Below are 19,125 nucleotides of genomic sequence, written 5' to 3' on the forward strand. Positions count from 1 at the left end.
TTCATCTGAAGTGCTGCATGAGCAGTATGCTATGAAAAGCAGAAATTGTTTATATTGCAAACTTCAAATACTGTAAACCCTTTTCTTCTTTGCAGACAATGAGAACATCATGACAAAGTTTTAAGACATCATGGCAGCTATTTGCAGCACAGGTCCTTTTTTGGCTAAGGCAGAATAATTTCACCTGGAAATTGTACAGACAAGTCATGTCACTCAAACAACACAAGAAAACCATTTTGTCTTGGAAATCTTTATTGCATCACTGTAACAAATTCAAATATGAAGCAACACTTTTAAGTAAAGTGTGTACCTCTAGCAGCGCAGCAATACAATGTAGCTGTTTGAAACTACTTTTATTAAACTGAGTATATGGCTTTTGATTGGCAGTTTTAAGGTTAGGATGTGATTAAAAGCACTACTTGAAAAGATGCTATTATTTACAGTTTTTAGAGAACTTTAAAAATTTTTAAGTTATTTAAGCATGTAAAATGAGTTATGCCTCTATATTGACTCTGCAAATTGGTGATTCTACAAAGCGTCAATGATTCAGTGTCAAAAAGAAAAAAATTTAAAAGTCTCTCTTTCCAGTCTTGAAAACTGCAAAAGCAATTACTTTGTGGAAGCTGGAAGTAACAAGAGGGGACTACAGAGAATTCCCCTAAGAAGTGGGTATGAATACAGTGATTTATACCTAAGGAATAACCAAAGTATGCTAGGGTAACAGACAGGTAGGTAAGGGGTCTGAAATAATAAATGCAAAGTGCATGTTCATATTGGCATTCTTTTTCTTCCAGACTTTTAGCACCAACAAGGCTGAGTGGATACCTAAGGATGACTGAAAACTCTGCTGGTGGGTGAGGTAATTAGAATCACAGCACTGCTTTGATTGCAAAAGACCTTTCAGATTCCCTCAGCACAGAGCATTTTGAATAAATTCTCACAAGAAAGTGCTTTATGGTGACTACTGGAAACAGGAACATGCAGAGGTTCTCTGACCGACCCCACACCTCTTACTGCTGGCCACAGGTAAGGCAGAGCAGCTTCCTCCTCTACCACTCCCCTCTGCCTTGTGCAGGAAGAAGTTAAAGTTGTTCTCACAGCTCTTGCCTACATCTCTGCATAACTGAACTTGAGATGTGAGTACTGAAATAGCATGCTCTAAAATATTTGCTTATGTTGGTCCTGTTGATAATTTGAAGACATATTTCAACACATGGACAGATCAATAAAGAAGAAACCTAGATGTAAAAAGAATTTAAAATTGCTCTGTAAATTCTTAAATGTAAAAGGCACTAAAATTTTCAAGACTATTAAGATCATTCTACTATTTGAAAGTAATAAGGTATTGTGGATATGCCTGAATGTCATTAAATATGACAAACATTGTGGGATTAAACTCGTTATTGACCACACTGTCAAACAGGTCAGTAGGATCTGCTTGGCTCCTTGCTGGTGGAGCCTTCAGTCCTGCTCTCCCAGCACAGTACTGCCCAGTCAGGACCCGAGCCAAGTACATGTGTTTCCTGCCATTGACATCTGGAACAGAATAAATATCCTGGGCAGAGTAACTTGCATGGACAGCAAAGTAGGTTCCATCTCCAATGGCTGCAGCTGTGAGGAAAAACAACATTTTCAAATACAGTTAACTGTTCTTATTCTCTTCAGAATCTCTAAAACTCCTTTTTTTTAACTCTGCAGAATCTATAAATGTGGTTAGAGTTCAAACACAAAATTCTAGTACTAACCCTTTGTATCAGAATCAAATATGAACCCACATAGATAGCAGATAAATATCAACACTCAGGTTTTGACTTCTCTTTCCTATGGAGAAAAGAACTCCTCTGTTTAACATCGTTTAGCCTGCAATCCATCAAATTGCAATTCTTCAGAGACTTTTGGACTTACGACTATATAAGTGTAATTATAGTTTTCTAGTCACACTTCTCAGCAAGTCAGAGAAATCACATGTCTTTGTTCAAGACAAATTTCTTTTTTCTGACATTGGTATAACGCTGTTCAGACCAAACAGGTCCTTCCTATCTGGCTGCCCTGATCTTTGGATACTTTTGCTTGGCTACTCAGCCTCACAGAAGGCAAGTGTGCCTTCCCAATCATTAATCACAGCTGAGATGAAAAGGTGGATGAAAAACAGAGAAAGGACATGGGGATCTAGGGCTCTTGCTTCCTGAATAAATCCAACCTCCTGACACTACCAAAGAGCAAGAAAACAAAACTACATCTCCTCTGACCATGTTTTAAAAAGAAATGGTGGCTGCATTTCCTACCTGTGCACAACCTGATATATTTTGTGTATGCTGGGCTTCATTTATTAAAGAAAATCTCAGAGTTAGTACCTGCAGAGGATCCAGACAGAGAAAGGTCTTTGGATCCAGACCACACTGAAGTATCAACTAGATCTGAGTTAAGCTGCCCAGCTCTCTCAAGATCAAATCAGCCCTAGGCATGTACAACTCTGTCTCAAGGAAGAAAACATTAAGAACAAAAATTAAGGATTTCTGAAGTGAGGTTTCATGGCCACTAAAATCAACTAGCAGCTCAATTCAGTCCACATTCCACTTCTTTGGATCCTGTCCTTCATCTCTGAGTGCTGCCAAATAATACACATAACAAGATTACTAGAAGTGGACAGAACAAGCTTTGAACTACTGCATAATATCTTTATGTTAAATATTTAAGTTGTCTCTAACAACTATTAAAGGCTAAGAATTAACTAATGGATCTCACAGATTTTGTAAGCATAAAATTGGTACAGATGTGGGATCTTAAACTGTCCTAATCTTTGGAGGCAACAGGAGAAGGATTTGCACTTCTACTTTGCTACCTGTCTTTGTCTAAGAGGAGAGGAGACACCATCAGCTAGTGGCTGTTACATCAGCTAAGGATGTTGAACAGTGTTCCTTGTTCCTTTCTCTAGGTAAATGACACAAAACAATTCCCAGAAGCTGCCCAAGCTTCATTTCAGAGCAGGGGAACTCTTTTTGATATCCTTTACCTGGTGGCATCCAGCAACAAGTGCTTAACTGAACAGAATAATTCCTCTGTCCATATAGATTAATCTCAGGAGCTGTTTATTATTGTGTTCTGTAATTTTATTAAGCTTTCATGTTGTGCTGACAGCACTACAACAGTGACACCCTGCAGCTCTCATACATGCCTTGGAAATCAACTGATTTGGATAATGACTCACCATTCTTTCCAGCATATCCACGATTAAATCCATAGGAGTTAATCAAACTCAATGAGGATGCAGCTGTCCCATGAAATAGCAACCTCTCATTATTTTGATTTTTGTTCTTTTCACAGATAGATTTTTTTTTTAATTGATATGTCTGCCAGAGGATGCGATTTTGTATTCTTTCAATCTGCAAAATTAAAAAATTAACTATATTTATATGAGGGGAAAATGAGGTAGGGATGAATATTTATCATGGCAGAAAAACATTAAAATGAAATCAAACTGAAAGAATTAGAGCAATTTTCACTATGTCCTGGTACTATGAGGTTTGGGTAAAGGAACTGAATATGTAGGCATCCTGAAAAATCACAAACCAAAGCAGCTCATAAGAGTTTCAAGCTCAGTAATTTTGGGTATCCATTTGTCTTGCCCAGTGTACCAGGTACCCAGCAGTCATGGTGGCTGTGCATTGTCATTTCTAGGAACAGGCTGCTGTACCACTGCTAGAGGCAATGATGGAAGATGCCTTCTATACATCCTCATCATCTTTACTGATGATTTTCTCACTAAAGGACAGAGTGTAGCAATAGCATTAGGTTAAGTTTCTCTTCAAGATCTAAGCTTGCAAGTCAAAATTGCTTCCTCTAATGTGTAGCTTAGCAACCCATAAGAAATTACTAAATAAAAATCACTTGGTGGGAGGATGGATGTTGCTGTCTCCCTATGCCAACAATGTGAATATAGCTTAAGGGAAAGCAGTGTCTCCAACAAAGTATAATCTTAAAGACACTTCTGTAACAGCTTTGCATTTTTAACAGAAAAAGACATAATGTCACTAACTTGATTTTTTTTCTGTAATACATTAATATTTTGCTCTCTTTGTGTGTTTTCATGACCATGCTCATTGAAGCTCGTGATGGAAGAAAAATTTTTAAGCACATTATCCTCACTCCTAATTTGATTGTATTTTCTACTGTTTATCTCTTCTCTTGATTCAGAACAATTCCATCTTCTTCCTGGCAATTAAATCTCTGTGCATTGTGTTGCAGACTTCTAAATAAGCAAGATCAAATACTGACACTGGTTAAAACTGACAGGCAGGCCTGAAAGGCTCTGGGATGACAGGGGAGAAGTTGTAAATTAGTCCAAAGCTTTATATCAGTCTGCAAGGACTTTGTATTTTTCTTTGTATTCTAAATGCATTTGCTCAGGCCTCCATTTCAATATAGAATTTCCTAATTGGAAATACCATAATAGCTAGAGATTAGCACATGAATTGAACAAAGAGTCAGCCTGAAGACTGACAGTCACTGTTTTTGCACCATTACATGCCAGAAATGGCAGAACAGCTCTTAGGAAAGTTGCTGTGATTTATATTCACCCTGTGCAATGCTGGGGAGACTGACACACAAAGGGTGTACTGGGTTGCAGACACCTCATAAGCACATATTTAGGAAGTACATTGTTTCTTGCCCAAGCATTGACATTTTCCCCCCTCCCCACCCCATATGGTATCACCTTCTCTATGTTAAAATTAGCACATGTTGTCTTGAACATCTTCTCAACTGTTGTGTATTCAGGATGTGATGGCTTGAGCTCCACCACTTTGACCTGTTCACTCTGCATGTCTGTCCACTCCTTAGGCAGCTCTATTGACTGCACATCTGCAAAACAGAGGTTGCATTATTGACAGACAACTAGCTCAGCTCCACAGGCACATCTTACAAAGCACAGAGAGGACAAAGAGGACAACACCTTCTGCAATAACTCATTCAACGAGTGCTCTTGCTCCTCCAAACATCACTGGTTCTGTAATACACTGTAAAGACTTTAAATTTTGTCTAATCATCCCCATACCAATATCTAACAAAAACAAGCTTTGAAACTCCAGAAGAATTTTATGTATTCTTCATACACCACCTCCTTTGTCAGATTAAAGCATGAAATCTATGCTCACCAGTCACATATATGCAGACAATATTTGCACTTAAAACTGATGTTCTGATTTCACTCATACTTCCCACTGATTATGAAACTCAAAACTCCTGGCTGAGGAAAAAAAAAAAAAAGAAAAAGGGAAAAAAGCTAAGGAATACCTTACTTCTTTGGGATACCTGAGCTTGCATTTATCTAAATCATCATTCAATAATAATTATTCAAGTTTTTTTTATTTAACAAAAGTGTTATTTACCTTCATCCTTTGTCACACGTTGAAGGATTTTAATTTTTCCTTGGTCATCAGTAGCCCTTAGAGTCTTCAGATTCACCTTGTAGTTCTTATTTTTAATTCTGACATTCAGATTTGGCTTTTTATCCATTCTGGCAGACTCCAGCTGCATATTTGTCAGTTTATCAAAAGCAACAAAGCTATCATTGCTTCCTAGATACCTCCATTCTACCAGGTTATAAAGCAGTTCTGCCTTGGATTGCTCTTCTTCAGTAGATTTAATTTTTTGGACCATTTCTTGAACTTTTCGAGAAACGGAACAGACATCCCTGCTAATACCAGAAATTGTAATTTGAGGGGGAGAAAGCTTATTGAAAATCTCAATGGTGACTTGATTTCTTCTCTGGAGATCATCCAAAATAGCAAATTGCATCTCATCAAAATTTTCAATTGCCTCATCTGAAATGGTGTTTTCAAACTGTTCCTTTAAAATTAAATCCTTTATCCAGGACTCAGCTGCATCCACCTTTTCTTGGCTTTCTCCGCAAATTTGAAATGTGACTAAATGAACTTTCTTCTCCAAAATCATGGACTTTTTCTTCTCAGAAGATTGTTTTCTGCCCCAAAAAAATGCTGTGGATAAATACATCAATTATTAGTTGTAAATAAAAGAACTTCAGTTTTATTTGCCCATGCACACAGAAAACAACTTACACTTAAACATAGATATCCATGATTCTGATTCTGTTGTGGATGAATCTGAATTTTCTCTTTTCTTCATGCTTTCATAAAAGTCCCTGAGCATATTTGTCTGGAAGATCACGATCTTAATTGTCTGTAAATGCTGTACTGATTTTTGTCTTGCAAATTCCACAACAGCATCCAACATTTCATCAGCTACCTTGGCTGAACTCAGTCCTGCTTGACCTAAACAAAAATAAAAGGCACATATCAGTGAACAGTTTTTGTGCAAGTCTACTGTTACCCATATTAAGTTTGTCTGTTTCTGAACTGCCCCCATCACACATTGCTTTCCCAAGAAAACACAAACCTGTTCCAATAGCTGGGAAGGCAACAGATTTGTACATCCTTTGTTCACACTCATGAAGCACTTTGGAGACCTGACTCTTCACCTGGTTATCAGTAATCAAATGGATGATTTTACTGCACAACAGGTTCCCACCTTGTGTTGTAATAAAGCCACTTTGATGCTTCCCAGCTGGAAGAGAGAAGATAAAGGAGGAGACATAATATTTACAAAGTGGCAATCTCTTTTGGCAGTATTTTCTGTTATACTGGTAGTACAAGAGAAGTGGAAAAAGTGGAAAGAAATCCGCTGTGAGCTATTTTTTTGTGGGTTTACTTGATTCTGGTTTTCTTTTTAAATAATCTGCAGAGTTTCTTTGAAAATTAATTCAAGTAAATGTGTGTTTTCTAATTTCCCGAGACCTCTGCTACAAAGCATTTTCCTATTAAGGACAATATAAGAATTTATGATGACTTTGAATACATCGCACTTCTACTTAAAAGCATGCCAAATTAATTTATATGTGAAAACTTTTCTTATGCAACTTATTCCTTAAAAGCCTGAATTCTTATACTGCAGCAGAGCTGAGTGGCTAAAAGAGTATCATTAAGATTATGACCAATTGACTTAAGAACAATATGGAATTTTTAAAAAGATGTTTGTGATTTCTCAGAGCACTCATGTTTGCTTACAAAATGGAGCCATATTGTGAGGATGAATGGACTGAAGAGCACAGAGTCCCAGACCACCTCACAGATCACAAAAGTAATGACTGTAAGATGCTCTGCAAGCACTGAGATCAGACTGATAAATTTACTGTGACAAAAAGCTTTATCTGCCAGGTGATTTTCTTCTGACTCTCAGGATTTTCTGAAGAATATTTTGTACATGAAGGTAAAATGTAATTTGGAACACTGTAATGGGGTTTTCGGTTCCTGCCAACATTATCATTTCTATGTTTTGTCCACTCCAACAAAAAAGTAAAAACTGCACTGGCACTAGGAGTTATTTTAAGTTGAGGGTAAGGAGTACTTCATAGTAGTACGTTGATAAGGCCTTGCTCTGTGGTGGAGTTTCCTTGGGAAATGAGCAGGGTGTAGCTCTGCATGGGAATGCAGGCATGAGCATATTTACCAAACAAGTTGGAGCCAAGGTTTCTATCTTGTCTCCTACAGAGTAGTTTGGAAATCAGAAAGACATAAAAATAGCTCTTTGAAATGAAAGAACAAGAAAATAAGAATCAGTGTAATAGTTCTAAGAACAGAGACATTTACCTGATTTGAAGTTAATGATATATGTTTGTTTGTACAAAAGTTCCTACAGAGCCAAAGGCTGGGAAAAAAATCTAGGAAACTCCATCTTGAAAATCAGTTTCCAGATTCAGAGCAGGCACATTTAGGTTATGCATCTAAAATGTCCCTTTCTGTGCTTGCAGAGACCAACCACCATGAGCTGGAATTCTACTGCTCTGCTGGTCTGGCAGAATGCAGACTATGGAAGAACTTATGATCAGGGTTGTCCTGATTTCAGCTGGAATAGAGCTAGTTTTCCTCTTAGTAGCCAGTTCAGGGCTGTGTTTTGGATCCAGTATGAGAATAAAGTGTGTAACACAGATGTTTTAGTTATTGATCAACAACTATGAAAAGAAAAAATTCTCAAGGTAGTATGTCAAAACAAGCAGGGGACTTTTCAAAGTTCCTAAAAGTGAAAGCTGTATTATTCAGATAAAACAATTATGTCAGAGTAGAGAATTATAAAGCAAATTTAAGTTTTCAGTGAGAATGAACACGACAAAAAAAGAATTATCAAAAAAATAACAGGCTTTAACATACCATATTGAGCACATTCATTTGCTACCTGGGGACCAGCAGCATCCATAATTGCTTTGAAGACCCCTTAAATCACACAAGAAAAGCACACACATTCATTAAGTCTCCACAACTATCTTTACTCAAAACTCTACCCAACTTCTGTACCCTACAAATACCCTAAATTGCTGTATGGCAAGAGACCACAAAGTTCAAAACTGTGACATTTTCCCTAAGTACTGTCCATGACACACAGCTTTGGCTGCAGAGAAAATGTTTCCTTCACTGCTGGTTAGAAGTCATTAAAAACTCCTATTTCATTGTTTCACTCAACAAACCCATATGGCTCTCACCAAACTCTCCAATGGCTTTGAACTGGTATCATTTGGTATCTCGCATGCTTATAATTCACTATAATTAGTAAAAACCCTCTGCTTCTTATAGGGCAATTTACTTAACCAGAGCTTTGTCTTCCAGTGAAACATTTTAGGATAAGAGCATTTTTTTAGAATTATACTTAATCTAAAAATTCCATTTAAACACTTATGGTTTTAAGCAAGAAAAATATGGTCAGAAGCCTTCTGTTTGAAAATGAAATCAAATATTCAGGACATGTAAAAAACCTGTTTAAGATCTATTTCCTGGCTAATCATAACTCTAATGAAAATAACTCATCTGAAAAATGTTTCATAAAAGTTTTCCTTGTGGACAATTCTTTCCTGTACCCCCTTCTAAAAACTAGCCCAGATTTATTGCTAAAGAACTACATATTCAATATATTACCTGCTTTGCCATCAAATGTTGAATTTGCTATGTTTACAATAACCTCTGTATCTTCCTTGGTAATATCTCCACTAATTACTTGCAGTGTGATGGAACCAATCTTCATTTCATGAGCTCCCAACAGGTCAGTAGAAACAGGCCTGATGAAACCTGCATGGGAAAGAAAAATACATTAAATCACTTCTCCTTTAGTTTGGAGCGTTATTCTCTTCCACTGATTGAAACTCCTTATCCTTCTAAGGAATATGCTCTAGATCAGTTTGATGGATGTAGAGTGTCTCTGTTTTTCTCTTTATTCCATTTCTGAAAGCTGAGAGGTACAGTATTCTTCCTGTTTGTGCTATGGAAGTGAAACCATTTCTGTTCCTGTAAATTTATGCAATATGAATTCAGAAAATGGCTTCAGGTTTATCTGACCTGACCAGCTCTGTAACAGAGTTTCCTGAATTAATTCTTACAAGAAATGGAGCATCCAGCTTAAGTGTTGCCAGTAATGGAGATCAGATCACATCCCTTTTGTAAGTTATTTCATACTTGCCTTCATGGATACAAAACTATTCCTTTCTTGTAGTCTAAACTTATCTAACCTAGCTCGTATTTTATCTGCCCACTCTTAACTTCATCTCTTTGATACTCAGCAACTGAGGAGGAAGGGCTTTATATCCTTACAAATAAGGCTCTGCCCTTGTTGAAGTACACACATGTTCTGGCTATTGTGTCCCACTATTGTCAATTAATAAATGGAAAGGAAATTATCCACTCTGTATATATAAATATATATTTGTAGGAGACTAAAGCTACAGAAATACATGTTATTTATGGCTTGTTTGGCCAAGTGATTGCAAATTCTTATATCCTTTAAGCAGGACAAACTACTGTGTCTCCTATCAGAACACCCTTTTTGTTTTGATAAGACCGGCCTCACTAAGAGTTCAGCATGCCCTCAACAAAAGAAATTCCTCCCTAAGAATTTTACAAATGACATTTAAGAATGCAAGTCCATTAGGAGGACAAAAAATGCCCTGTGCCCTGATGACATTTCTTTTGTTTCCTGATACACATAAAACCATGTAACAGCATTTACATTCTGTCCCACCTCTACACACACAACTTACTTGGCTGTGCTGCTGCAGCAGTGCCACTTTCACCTGCCCTACGTGCTAGTTCAGTGGTAAAAGCCTAAGAAGAGAAAAAAAGATAGTATTTCACAGTATGTACACTGAATGTTTCTGTAATTAACATTAACAGCCGTGTAGCCTCTTGCTGAGACACCTCACACATTTTAGAGTCATATTTAATTGTTAATAACAGCAGAAGGTCCAGTGTGGACAGTGTGATAAGAGATAGCTCTGCATTGCTAGAACTCTTCTGGCAAAAGATGAGGAAGCATCTAAAGCATCTTCAGAGTGCCAACAGCAAGGCCAATTTTGTCTGCAGCTTCTGCTTGCTGAGAGTTTATATTTCAGAGACACTGGAAAGACATCCCACTGTTGCTGGCCCACAGCAGTAAGAAAGTGCCAAATGATTCCCTTAGAAAGCAGTATAAGTAAAACAGATTATTAAAGTGTAAATAGAGCAGTATGTTACAAAGACAGATTTGTCCTTAGAAGAACTACCTGAATGCTATCAAGATCTTGTGGTAGCAAGAGAAAATGAACTTCCTGGAGATTCTTCAGAGTGTGACTACTACTGAACTTGAATACCACATCAAACATTAATTTAGAAACAAGGATTTTAGGAAATCCAAATCCTCCAGTCCCAATAGCTGGGAAAGTGATTGTTTTCAGTCCAAGTTCTTCAGTTTTCTTCAAGCAGAAATTGATTGCATCTTCTAACTCCTGTAAAACACAGCAAAGGTACTTTTTTCTAAAGGCATAATTTATTATTAGTTCCAAAGAAACCAGTATGATAAGCAGCTCTGAGTGCATCAAGACATCTTTAAGGTCACTCCAATGGAAGAGAATGGAGTCAAGCCATCTAAATTAACTATATTTAAACCTGAAATTTCAGGCCAGATCCCAAACAAATATATAGCTGGGGTGGATTTGGGGTTAATAATTATTATATACCTTCTCTGTCTGTCCTCCACCCCACTTGGGTATTATGGCATGAAAGATAGACTTGCAGGCCATAGCATATCCACTGGTGCAGACCACACTCCCAGGACCTGAGTTCTGACTTTTCTTGGTGTCAAACTCAACTTTGAGAGCTGGCCCAGCTCTTTCCAGCACGGCTTTGCAAAGAGGCCCCTCGCCAAACAGCAGATCTGTGCCAACGCTGTTGACAACAACATCCGTCTGCAACAAGATTACAATGAAAACAGCTACAGCTAGAATTCCAACAAAAAATGCACCAAGATTAGAAGCCCTACCAATGCAACACAAAGCAAAAGAAACAAGATGCCAGTGGATACCCAAAACAGCAGCCTAGACAGGTACCTATTTCCCCTAATATCCACCCAAGACAGTTACTTTTACAAAGTACAAAGTACTTTAGTATCTCCCCTTTAAGAAAAAAAACCCCAACTCTTTTACTTGTTGGCCTTAGATCTAGGAAACAAACAAGATTTAGCTGGGAATTGAAACATTCTGAAATTCACAGCTGCCCTCTAGAAATGGCTGCAGTAACAGATCTCAACCTACACTCAAGTTTTGCAAGCCTGCATCCTTGTTTAGCTAGCACACAGCTGGTTTTCCTTATGTTGCAAGCACTTGTAAAACCTACTGTCTGTCCTTTTTCATTTAAACTGAAAGATCTTACCATCAAGTTAGAAAGGAGTCCGAAAAGTAAAGACTTACCACAGCTTCCTGAATATTCTTCTTCTCCACTCGGATGCAAAGTCCTTCATTCGTTGTAATCATCTTCAGATCCCCTTTTCTATTCTCCTTCTGGCTTTTGTTCAGCGTCGGCCGTTTTGGGGAGAATGATTTAGCTGAAAACACTTTTTTTACTGTCTCACTCAGAACCTGAACAATTTCTTCTGAATTACTCACAAGATGGATCTCCTTCAAGTTTCTGTCCTCCATGAGTTCTTCCAAGGTCTCCCTAATGGAGGACACAATTGAATCCGCGCAGATCTGTGGTGGAAAGCCATAAATCCCTCCACTTATAGGAGGCAGAGCTATGGAACGATGATTGTATATATCAGCTAGTTGTAGACATCTTTTCACTGTCTTCTTCAACAACCACATGCACTTTTGTGACTCCCTCTCGCTCCACCTGGGCCCGACAGCGTGGATGACGTTCTTGCAGGGCAGTTTCCCGGCGCGCGTCATCACTGCGCCACCGGGCTGGAAATCCCCCAGCCTCCTCACCAGCTCATCACACTCCTCCTGCAGTGCTGGCCCAGCTGCTCTTGACAGCGCCTCAGCCAGGCCACCAATGTGTTTTAGTTTTTCATTAGATGCATTCACCACAACATCAACCGGGTAGTCACACAAGTCACCTCTATATACTCCTAACGTAATTCCACCTGGCAGGTTTTTTTCACAGTACATTTTTTTTTTCACTTTATTACCAGCTTTTCCACCCTTCTGTTCTTCTTCTTCTTCTTCTTCCTTAATCCTAATGAAACAGCTATATTTCTGCTTTGCTTCTAAAATACATAAATCTTTCCTGTCGGTGAAGAACTCCTTTGCCCCTGGTTTATCAATTGGCACATTTTTTGAGTAAAGGGATGAGACAGTTTTTTCAAACATGGTGAATGCTTCTAGCACTTCTGCTTTTGGTCCCCTCAGAGAAATACATGGTGTCTTGGTGTCAAAACATACTGTCACACCTTTTTTCTTCAATTCTTTACAAACGCCAGACTTCTCATTCTCTACAAACTGCACTATTACCGCTGATTTAGCTGGGATTACTTCTTCAATGATTTTGTTTCTATCTACAAAAGCATTAAGTCTCTGATAAACCTCTGTTACAGCCTTAGAAAAGCCAGCAATAATAATTTTATTTTCTTTTCCAACGGACTCCCAAGTGATGACAATTTCCTGGGAAGAATTATATGTGTTGAGCAAGGAGAGAAGAAGATTGCTCCACTGATCCTTTTTAGTAACTTCACCATCCCCCACATTGATGCACTTGCTTTCTAAACCTGTTTTTATTTGCTTTTCTGCTTCTAGAAGATCTTTGTGAGCATCTCCATATAGCAACACAGTATCATCCTGAAGTTCATAAAAAGCAATAATTTTTTCCCTAATGAATAATATATCTGATGTTTTTTTATTATCTACACACTGTAGATAGTGGAAAACATGGGGGTCAGTGGTAACTGATGTACATGGCATACTCAATACCTTTTCCAGTAACTCAGCTTTGACTTTATATACTTCTGCAGGTAATCCACACAACTGAACAGTCCTTTTTTTGTCATCATAAAAGAGCTTTAGGCATGGATATTCCTTCTGAATATTCTCTTCTAACCCAGCATTGTGCAGCACAGCATACTTCCCTGGGATCACTGACACAGAAATTTCTATGCTCTGTTTTTCCCTTTCACTTTGCTTCATGCATTCCCTCACTTCTTTCTCTGCACTGTCCACTGCTGCTCTGTTGCCTGCAATCACCACCATCTCCTCAGAAATATCAGTTATGATCAGAGCAACATCTTTTGACAACCTTTTTTTCACATCTTCCCAACCTGATGAATTGACTTTACACTTTATAGCTATGTAACGTGCCATGATACGCGAGAACTCAGTGGAAGCATCTTGCTGCCATGTCTTGAGCAACTTAATCATTGGCTTTTTCTGCTTGCAGAGAGATGGTGATGGGCACAGCATAACTTCTGGGTTTGCACAGTCTGCTTGGGGCCATTTGAGCTCAGAATGGCAAACTGCCATTTCCTGGTTTATGTCCTGGGTCAGATTGGCATGCCTTTGTAAAAACTGCCATACATACGGGTCTAGTGGCACCCCAATGGGGTCTGGCATCTTGAAAGCTGGTCTTTCTTCTCCATAGAGAGCTGTTCCCAGGGAGTGGTAAAATGGATGCACAGAAATCAGTGTCTGGTCCAGTAAATGTTTCTTTTTCAAGACCGTGGTTACATCTGAAAGTCAGTGCACAAATGTACAAACAAACATAGATCATTAACTTTAAATCAGGCAAATGTCTCTGTTCTTAGAATTATTACATTGATTTTCCTTTTCTTTCATTTCAAATAACTGTTTTTATGTCTTTCTGATTTCCAAACAACTCTGCAGGGGACAAGATAGAAACCTTGGCTCCAGCTTGTTTGGTAAATATGCTCATGCCTGCATTCCCATGCAGAGCTACACCCTGCTCATTTCCCAAGGAAACTCCACCACAGAGCAAGGCCTTTTCAACGTACTACTATGAAATACTCCTTACCCTCAACATAAAATAAATCTCCTAGTGCCAGCACATTTTTACTTTTTTTTTTGTCATTTTTGTTGGAATGGAAAAAGCAAAGAAATTATAATGTTGGCAGGAGCTTAAAACTCCATTACAATGATCCAAATTATGTTTTACCTTCAAGTACAAAATATTCTTCAGAAAATCCTGAGAATCAGAAGAAAATCACCTGGCAGATAAAGCTTTTTCTCAAAGTAAATTTATTAAGCCAGGAGTCTCCTCACAGATATTTACCAGAAGTTGCACTGGCACAAAAACCGGACAGTGATTCGAGGAACACAAGAAATAGTAACAAGTTTTTTCTTTAGCTCTGTTCTTCCCTGATAACAAAGATATTTGACTTAATTAGCTTGAAATGAGGATATTTGACCTTATTAAGTTTCTGAAAGTTAACTGTGTTACTGACACTAAGTCATTGACCTAGTGACATGGATTCTGCTCTGTCCCTTTACCTGTAAGTACCATTAATTTTACATTGCATATTCAAACCTCTGCAAATGGGGAAAGAACACCAGTGAGAAAACCCCATGGACAAGGCAGATATTGAAATAAATCTCTGGTAACAAAAACCAAAACAAACAACCCCCCCCCTCAACAGATACTGAATCCCTAGACATGCAGCAGTATTTCTACATCCAAAGCACTTCCTAGGAACAGGACAGTGTACACTAACTTCAGTAACAGAAAGCCAGGCTTCTCCTAATGCCCATATTTTCAGTAACTTCCTGGCAGGTTATCTGCCTGCGAGTACCTTGGTCAGGCAAAGGACAGAATTACCTTTGTGGTCACAGAATGTAATGATGGCTGAGTTCTCCTCAGGGAAGAGCTGGACATCTGCCACGGGCCCCCCTCCGTTCCGTGCGCTCTCAAAGTACACTGTGAGGTAGTCTGAGGAAATGCTCTCTGGTAGGTTTTCAGCCTTGATGCTCTGTGTTGATTCTAGAAGCCAGGCAGTCATGTTGAATTCTCTGACTCTCTTGTGCTGTGAACATTTTTCGACAAGTTCCTTAGTATCTGTAAACAGAAGAGCAGTAAGGACTGACTGTGTTTTCCTGTGTCATTATCAGCACTGGCTATCACTTCAGGCAGAGAAATGAGCAGAGTCTACTCCCCATATTTGGAACAAAATTGTCTCTGGTGCCAAATAACTCTATGTTGTTAAAAAAACAGGAAAAGCACACAACCATGTGACTCTCTGCTATTCACTACCACTATGTCTCTGTTCCCATCTCATAAGTTTACTGCCTTCTCTAAAGGAGACTTCATGCAATCCCCACACTCAGTGCACTTTCAATTCTTCTTCATCTAATCCAAAATAAGATAAAAACAACAAAACATTCAAATCCAATTTCAATAATAAAGATACCACCATTTTCTTTTTTCAGTGTAACATTTGGATCACAGGCACTTTTGTGGGGCTGCACATAAGACATTTTTCTTGAGAGACTGCAATCCAGGTGCTTTTTTAAAAACAGTCTGGATCTCTAATGGGAGAGGAATCGAGCTCTGAAAGCTATTACTCATGCTTATACATGGAAATTAATAATGGTGTCATCCTGTCTTACCAATATTTTTTAAAAAGGTTGCTACAGCAACATTTATTTCAGGTATCAGTTCAACAGTAAAGTCGGCATCTACAGTCAGGCCACTGATGTTCTCCAACAGCATCTCTAAGCACTTTGGACTGCATCTCTCTATGTTCTCAAATACCACCGAAGGTGAGGCCTCTGCAGAGTCAACCTCCTCCTGGAGTTCACTGCTTGGAACAAAACTCTCTGCATTCTTCAAGGCTTTTGTATCATCTGCAGCAGAAAGATAAGGCACATAAAATGTTGGTAGGCATTTCCTGGAATGAACAGATTCTTCTTACCCTTTCTCTCTTTTCCTTTCCCAAGAAAAGAGATTGTTAGCCAAACAAATACTGCAGAGTACCATTGAACATTTTGAGATCCAAAACAGCCCAGATGCAATATTCAGCAGGGCTGCAGGCAGCTTTTTTGGTGGCACAAAAACAGACCAATGTCACTGGTATGTCTCTGGTCAGAGACTAAACAAAACTAAAATCCATTGAGATAACAGACCACAGCTGCTCAGATGTCAGTAAGGGGTGGCAGAGACCTTGCAGCCTCTGCAGCTGTTTCTCAGCCCCGTGCAGGCCAAACAAGCCTGAACATAGCTCAGGATATGCACAGGTAGCTTTGTGTGACTTGGTGTAAAGCCTCCTGATGACCACTGTGCCCTGCCATCAGCGCAGCATGACAGAGCTGGAGGGCCTGTGTGCACAAAGGGCTCACAGGGATGCAACAACATCTTGCAAATAGAAAATATATCTGAGGTGCCCACTGAGTATCTCAGAAGTACAGGGTCTGCCAGGGGCAAGCACGTCACCAGCTTTGCAGAGAGATGAGGCCAGAGGTGAATCACCAACAGGCTGGCTCTGCCTGCTCACTGAGGTACAAAAACTACTGATACCAAACCCATAACATCTCCAAAAGACAGCTGCCTTTCAAGGCCTACCACCACCAAGAAGAAAACTAAAGAAATAAGAAGCAACAGTTCTTCTGAGGCTAATTACTAATTTCTAGACCAATGAAGGAGTAATTTCCTCCACTCTGTCCGATGAAGAAAATACCAAAAAGCCAAAACTGAAAGCGAGGCTGACTCAAGGAAGTAACTGAGAGCAGAATCTGAAGATTTCCAGCTTCCTCTCTAGTATAACTACAAAATAGATGACAACTTAGAGAACTGGAGGCCATGTGTGGAGAAAAGCACCAACACTTTTGTTTTCTGAAGAATCAGCACATACAGTGATGGATAACATTTTACCTTTTGTTTGAAGGCTGCTCATGGCATCCAAAGCCTAAAATAAAATGAAAGCCAAACATCAGTGACAGATTAGACACTCTCACCACTATTTCAAAGCTCTGGTTAATTTTTATTCACCTTTGTGGGAACTGATTTTTCTTCAAATGTTTCCTCTTTAGTAGCTCGTGCTGTTTCAGACTCTGTGACAAACAACCTCAGTTTTCCTTGTCCTTCCAAATGCAACTGATGAGACTGTCTCCTAAGAACTCGTTCCTTGACTAAATAAAAGCAAAAAAGCCCTGTGAAATTCTGAACGGAAACACAGCTTTACATTGCACGGCACTTTCCCACCATTATGACACTGTCGCAGTTTAAGAATGGAATTCTGCAATTTACTGTTTCCACTGAAAGGAGCCAGACCTCGCCGCTAGGTAGTGAGCTCTCCCCGCCGTGGCAGGATGGAGAGGAGAACTGAAGGCACAAAACCGCTAAGCACTACAGGATGAGATGAGAACAATAAATTACAAACAAACAGCAACGAAGTACGAAAAATGAGCAGGAACGACATCAGTACTGATAACAGAGTGTACACGACAGGTGAACGATTCTCGGGCCGCTGCTCACCCGACAACACACTCGGCAAACGCCGGAAAACATCCCTCCCTTCCCTTTCCGTGCTCCACCGCACGGCTCAGGGGGATCGAATTTCCCCAGGGAGCTGGCTGTGCCCTCCCGGCTCCTGGAAATGTTAACCTCAGCCGGAACAAGGACATACAGATACACCGTCCCGCGAAATGGAAGAGCTTTAAACTCATAACGCTGACGCAGAATGCACGGGGCTTTCTTCCTTAATGAAAAAAAAAAAAAAAAAAAAAAAAAAAAAAAAAAAAAAAAAAAGGAAGAGCAGCAGAGGACATTACTCCCGCGAAAAACTGCCAGAGATGCAAAACTCGGTCTGTCACGGGTTTCATGGTGGTACCCTGAGAGGCCTGGTACCGGCCCCCCAGGCCTTGAAAATCCTCTTCCAGAAAGTGCCGAAATGGCTTGGGGCTGTATGTCCTGAACTTACCAGCAGGGAGAGCCAGCAACTGGGAAGCATGTTAAGGCAAGAAAAGGAAACATTGCACATAGGTATCTGTGTGTTTCTGCACATACGAGCATGTCTATACATTTAACTCAACTGAAGCGAAATCCTTTACCGGTTTCCTGCAAGTTCATAAAAATATGATGTCACATTTTTAATATATATCTGTAACTAATTTAATTGTTAGGTTAATACAAGATTGATTATTCCCAGTGCAGTTTAGAGAATACTACTGCACATCAAGATGAGTATGCATGTATATATTCCTCCTAGGATATATTTATTCACTTACAGCCTTTATGCCAAACACAAACCAGAGGCTAGTGCTAAGCACCAAATCTAGGCATATATATAAGTAAATATCACATTCTCAGTTAGAAGGGACCCACAAAGATCGACCCCAACTTTTGGACCTGCACAGGACATCCGCAAGAATCACACCAAGTTTACATACAGTCTATTCTATACTGCACAGGAGGGGGTGTATACGACATATTATATACTACAGATACTGCACATCACGTACCAGACGGGATATAGTATTACATGCAACAGTCTTTTTTAACTTGCAGAAAGTTTAGACTTGCGATTTACGACCCCAGCACCCCCGCAGGGCGCCCACACGCCAATCCGGGCCCCTGCCCTCGCCGGGTCCCCTCTCCCCGGTCCGCCCCGGCCCGGCCGCTCACCCTCGGGCCGGGCGAAGCAGACGAGGATGGTCCCGCTGTCGGTCCCGGTCCGCAGCTCGCACTCGCCGCCGCCCGAGCGCTTCTGGCTCTGGAAGTAGCAGAGCAGCTTCTTCCTGAGCGAGGGCGGCGGCTCGGCGGGGCCCCAGTCCCCCCGCACCAGCAGCGGGAAGGAGCACGGCCGCTGCCCCTCCAT

At 39.8% G+C, this 19,125-nt stretch overlaps 1 protein-coding gene across 1 annotated transcript; it reads right to left on the reverse strand.

The window, feature by feature from the left end:
• Positions 1-255: 255 nt before the first annotated feature.
• Positions 256-19,125, reverse strand: LOC128937962 (protein mono-ADP-ribosyltransferase PARP14-like). Its single transcript, XM_054277863.1, has 17 exons — positions 18,933-19,125; positions 17,298-17,437; positions 17,181-17,214; positions 15,920-16,156; positions 15,132-15,368; positions 11,780-14,028; positions 11,051-11,278; positions 10,598-10,819; positions 10,097-10,160; positions 8,982-9,131; positions 8,223-8,285; positions 6,415-6,582; positions 6,078-6,290; positions 5,388-5,996; positions 4,715-4,860; positions 3,209-3,383; positions 256-1,611 (listed from the first exon to the last, which is right to left on the reverse strand). The coding sequence occupies exons 1-17, from the start codon at positions 19,123-19,125 to the stop codon at positions 1,325-1,327; spliced, it is 5,415 nt and encodes a 1,804-aa protein (XP_054133838.1). The 3' UTR covers positions 256-1,324.

The sequence above is a fragment of the Melozone crissalis genome, unplaced genomic scaffold (genome assembly GCF_028551555.1).
Source record: "Melozone crissalis strain CALT ecotype California unplaced genomic scaffold, PUWL_Pcris_2 ptg000023l_1, whole genome shotgun sequence".
Taxonomy (NCBI): domain Eukaryota; kingdom Metazoa; phylum Chordata; class Aves; order Passeriformes; family Passerellidae; genus Melozone; species Melozone crissalis.

Excerpts from the sequence above, each read along its gene's own strand:
- LOC128937962 (XM_054277863.1), bottom strand. The coding sequence starts at position 19,125 with ATGGAGGGGCAGCGGCCGTGCTCCTTCCCGCTGCTGGTGCGGGGGGAC. Across the intron at positions 14,029-15,131 it reads TACATTCTGTGACCACAAAG|ATGTAACCACGGTCTTGAAA; the intron begins GTAATTCTGTCC and ends ACTGACTTTCAG. Across the intron at positions 9,132-10,096 it reads TGCTGCAGCAGCACAGCCAA|GTTTCATCAGGCCTGTTTCT; the intron begins GTAAGTTGTGTG and ends TTTCCCATGCAG.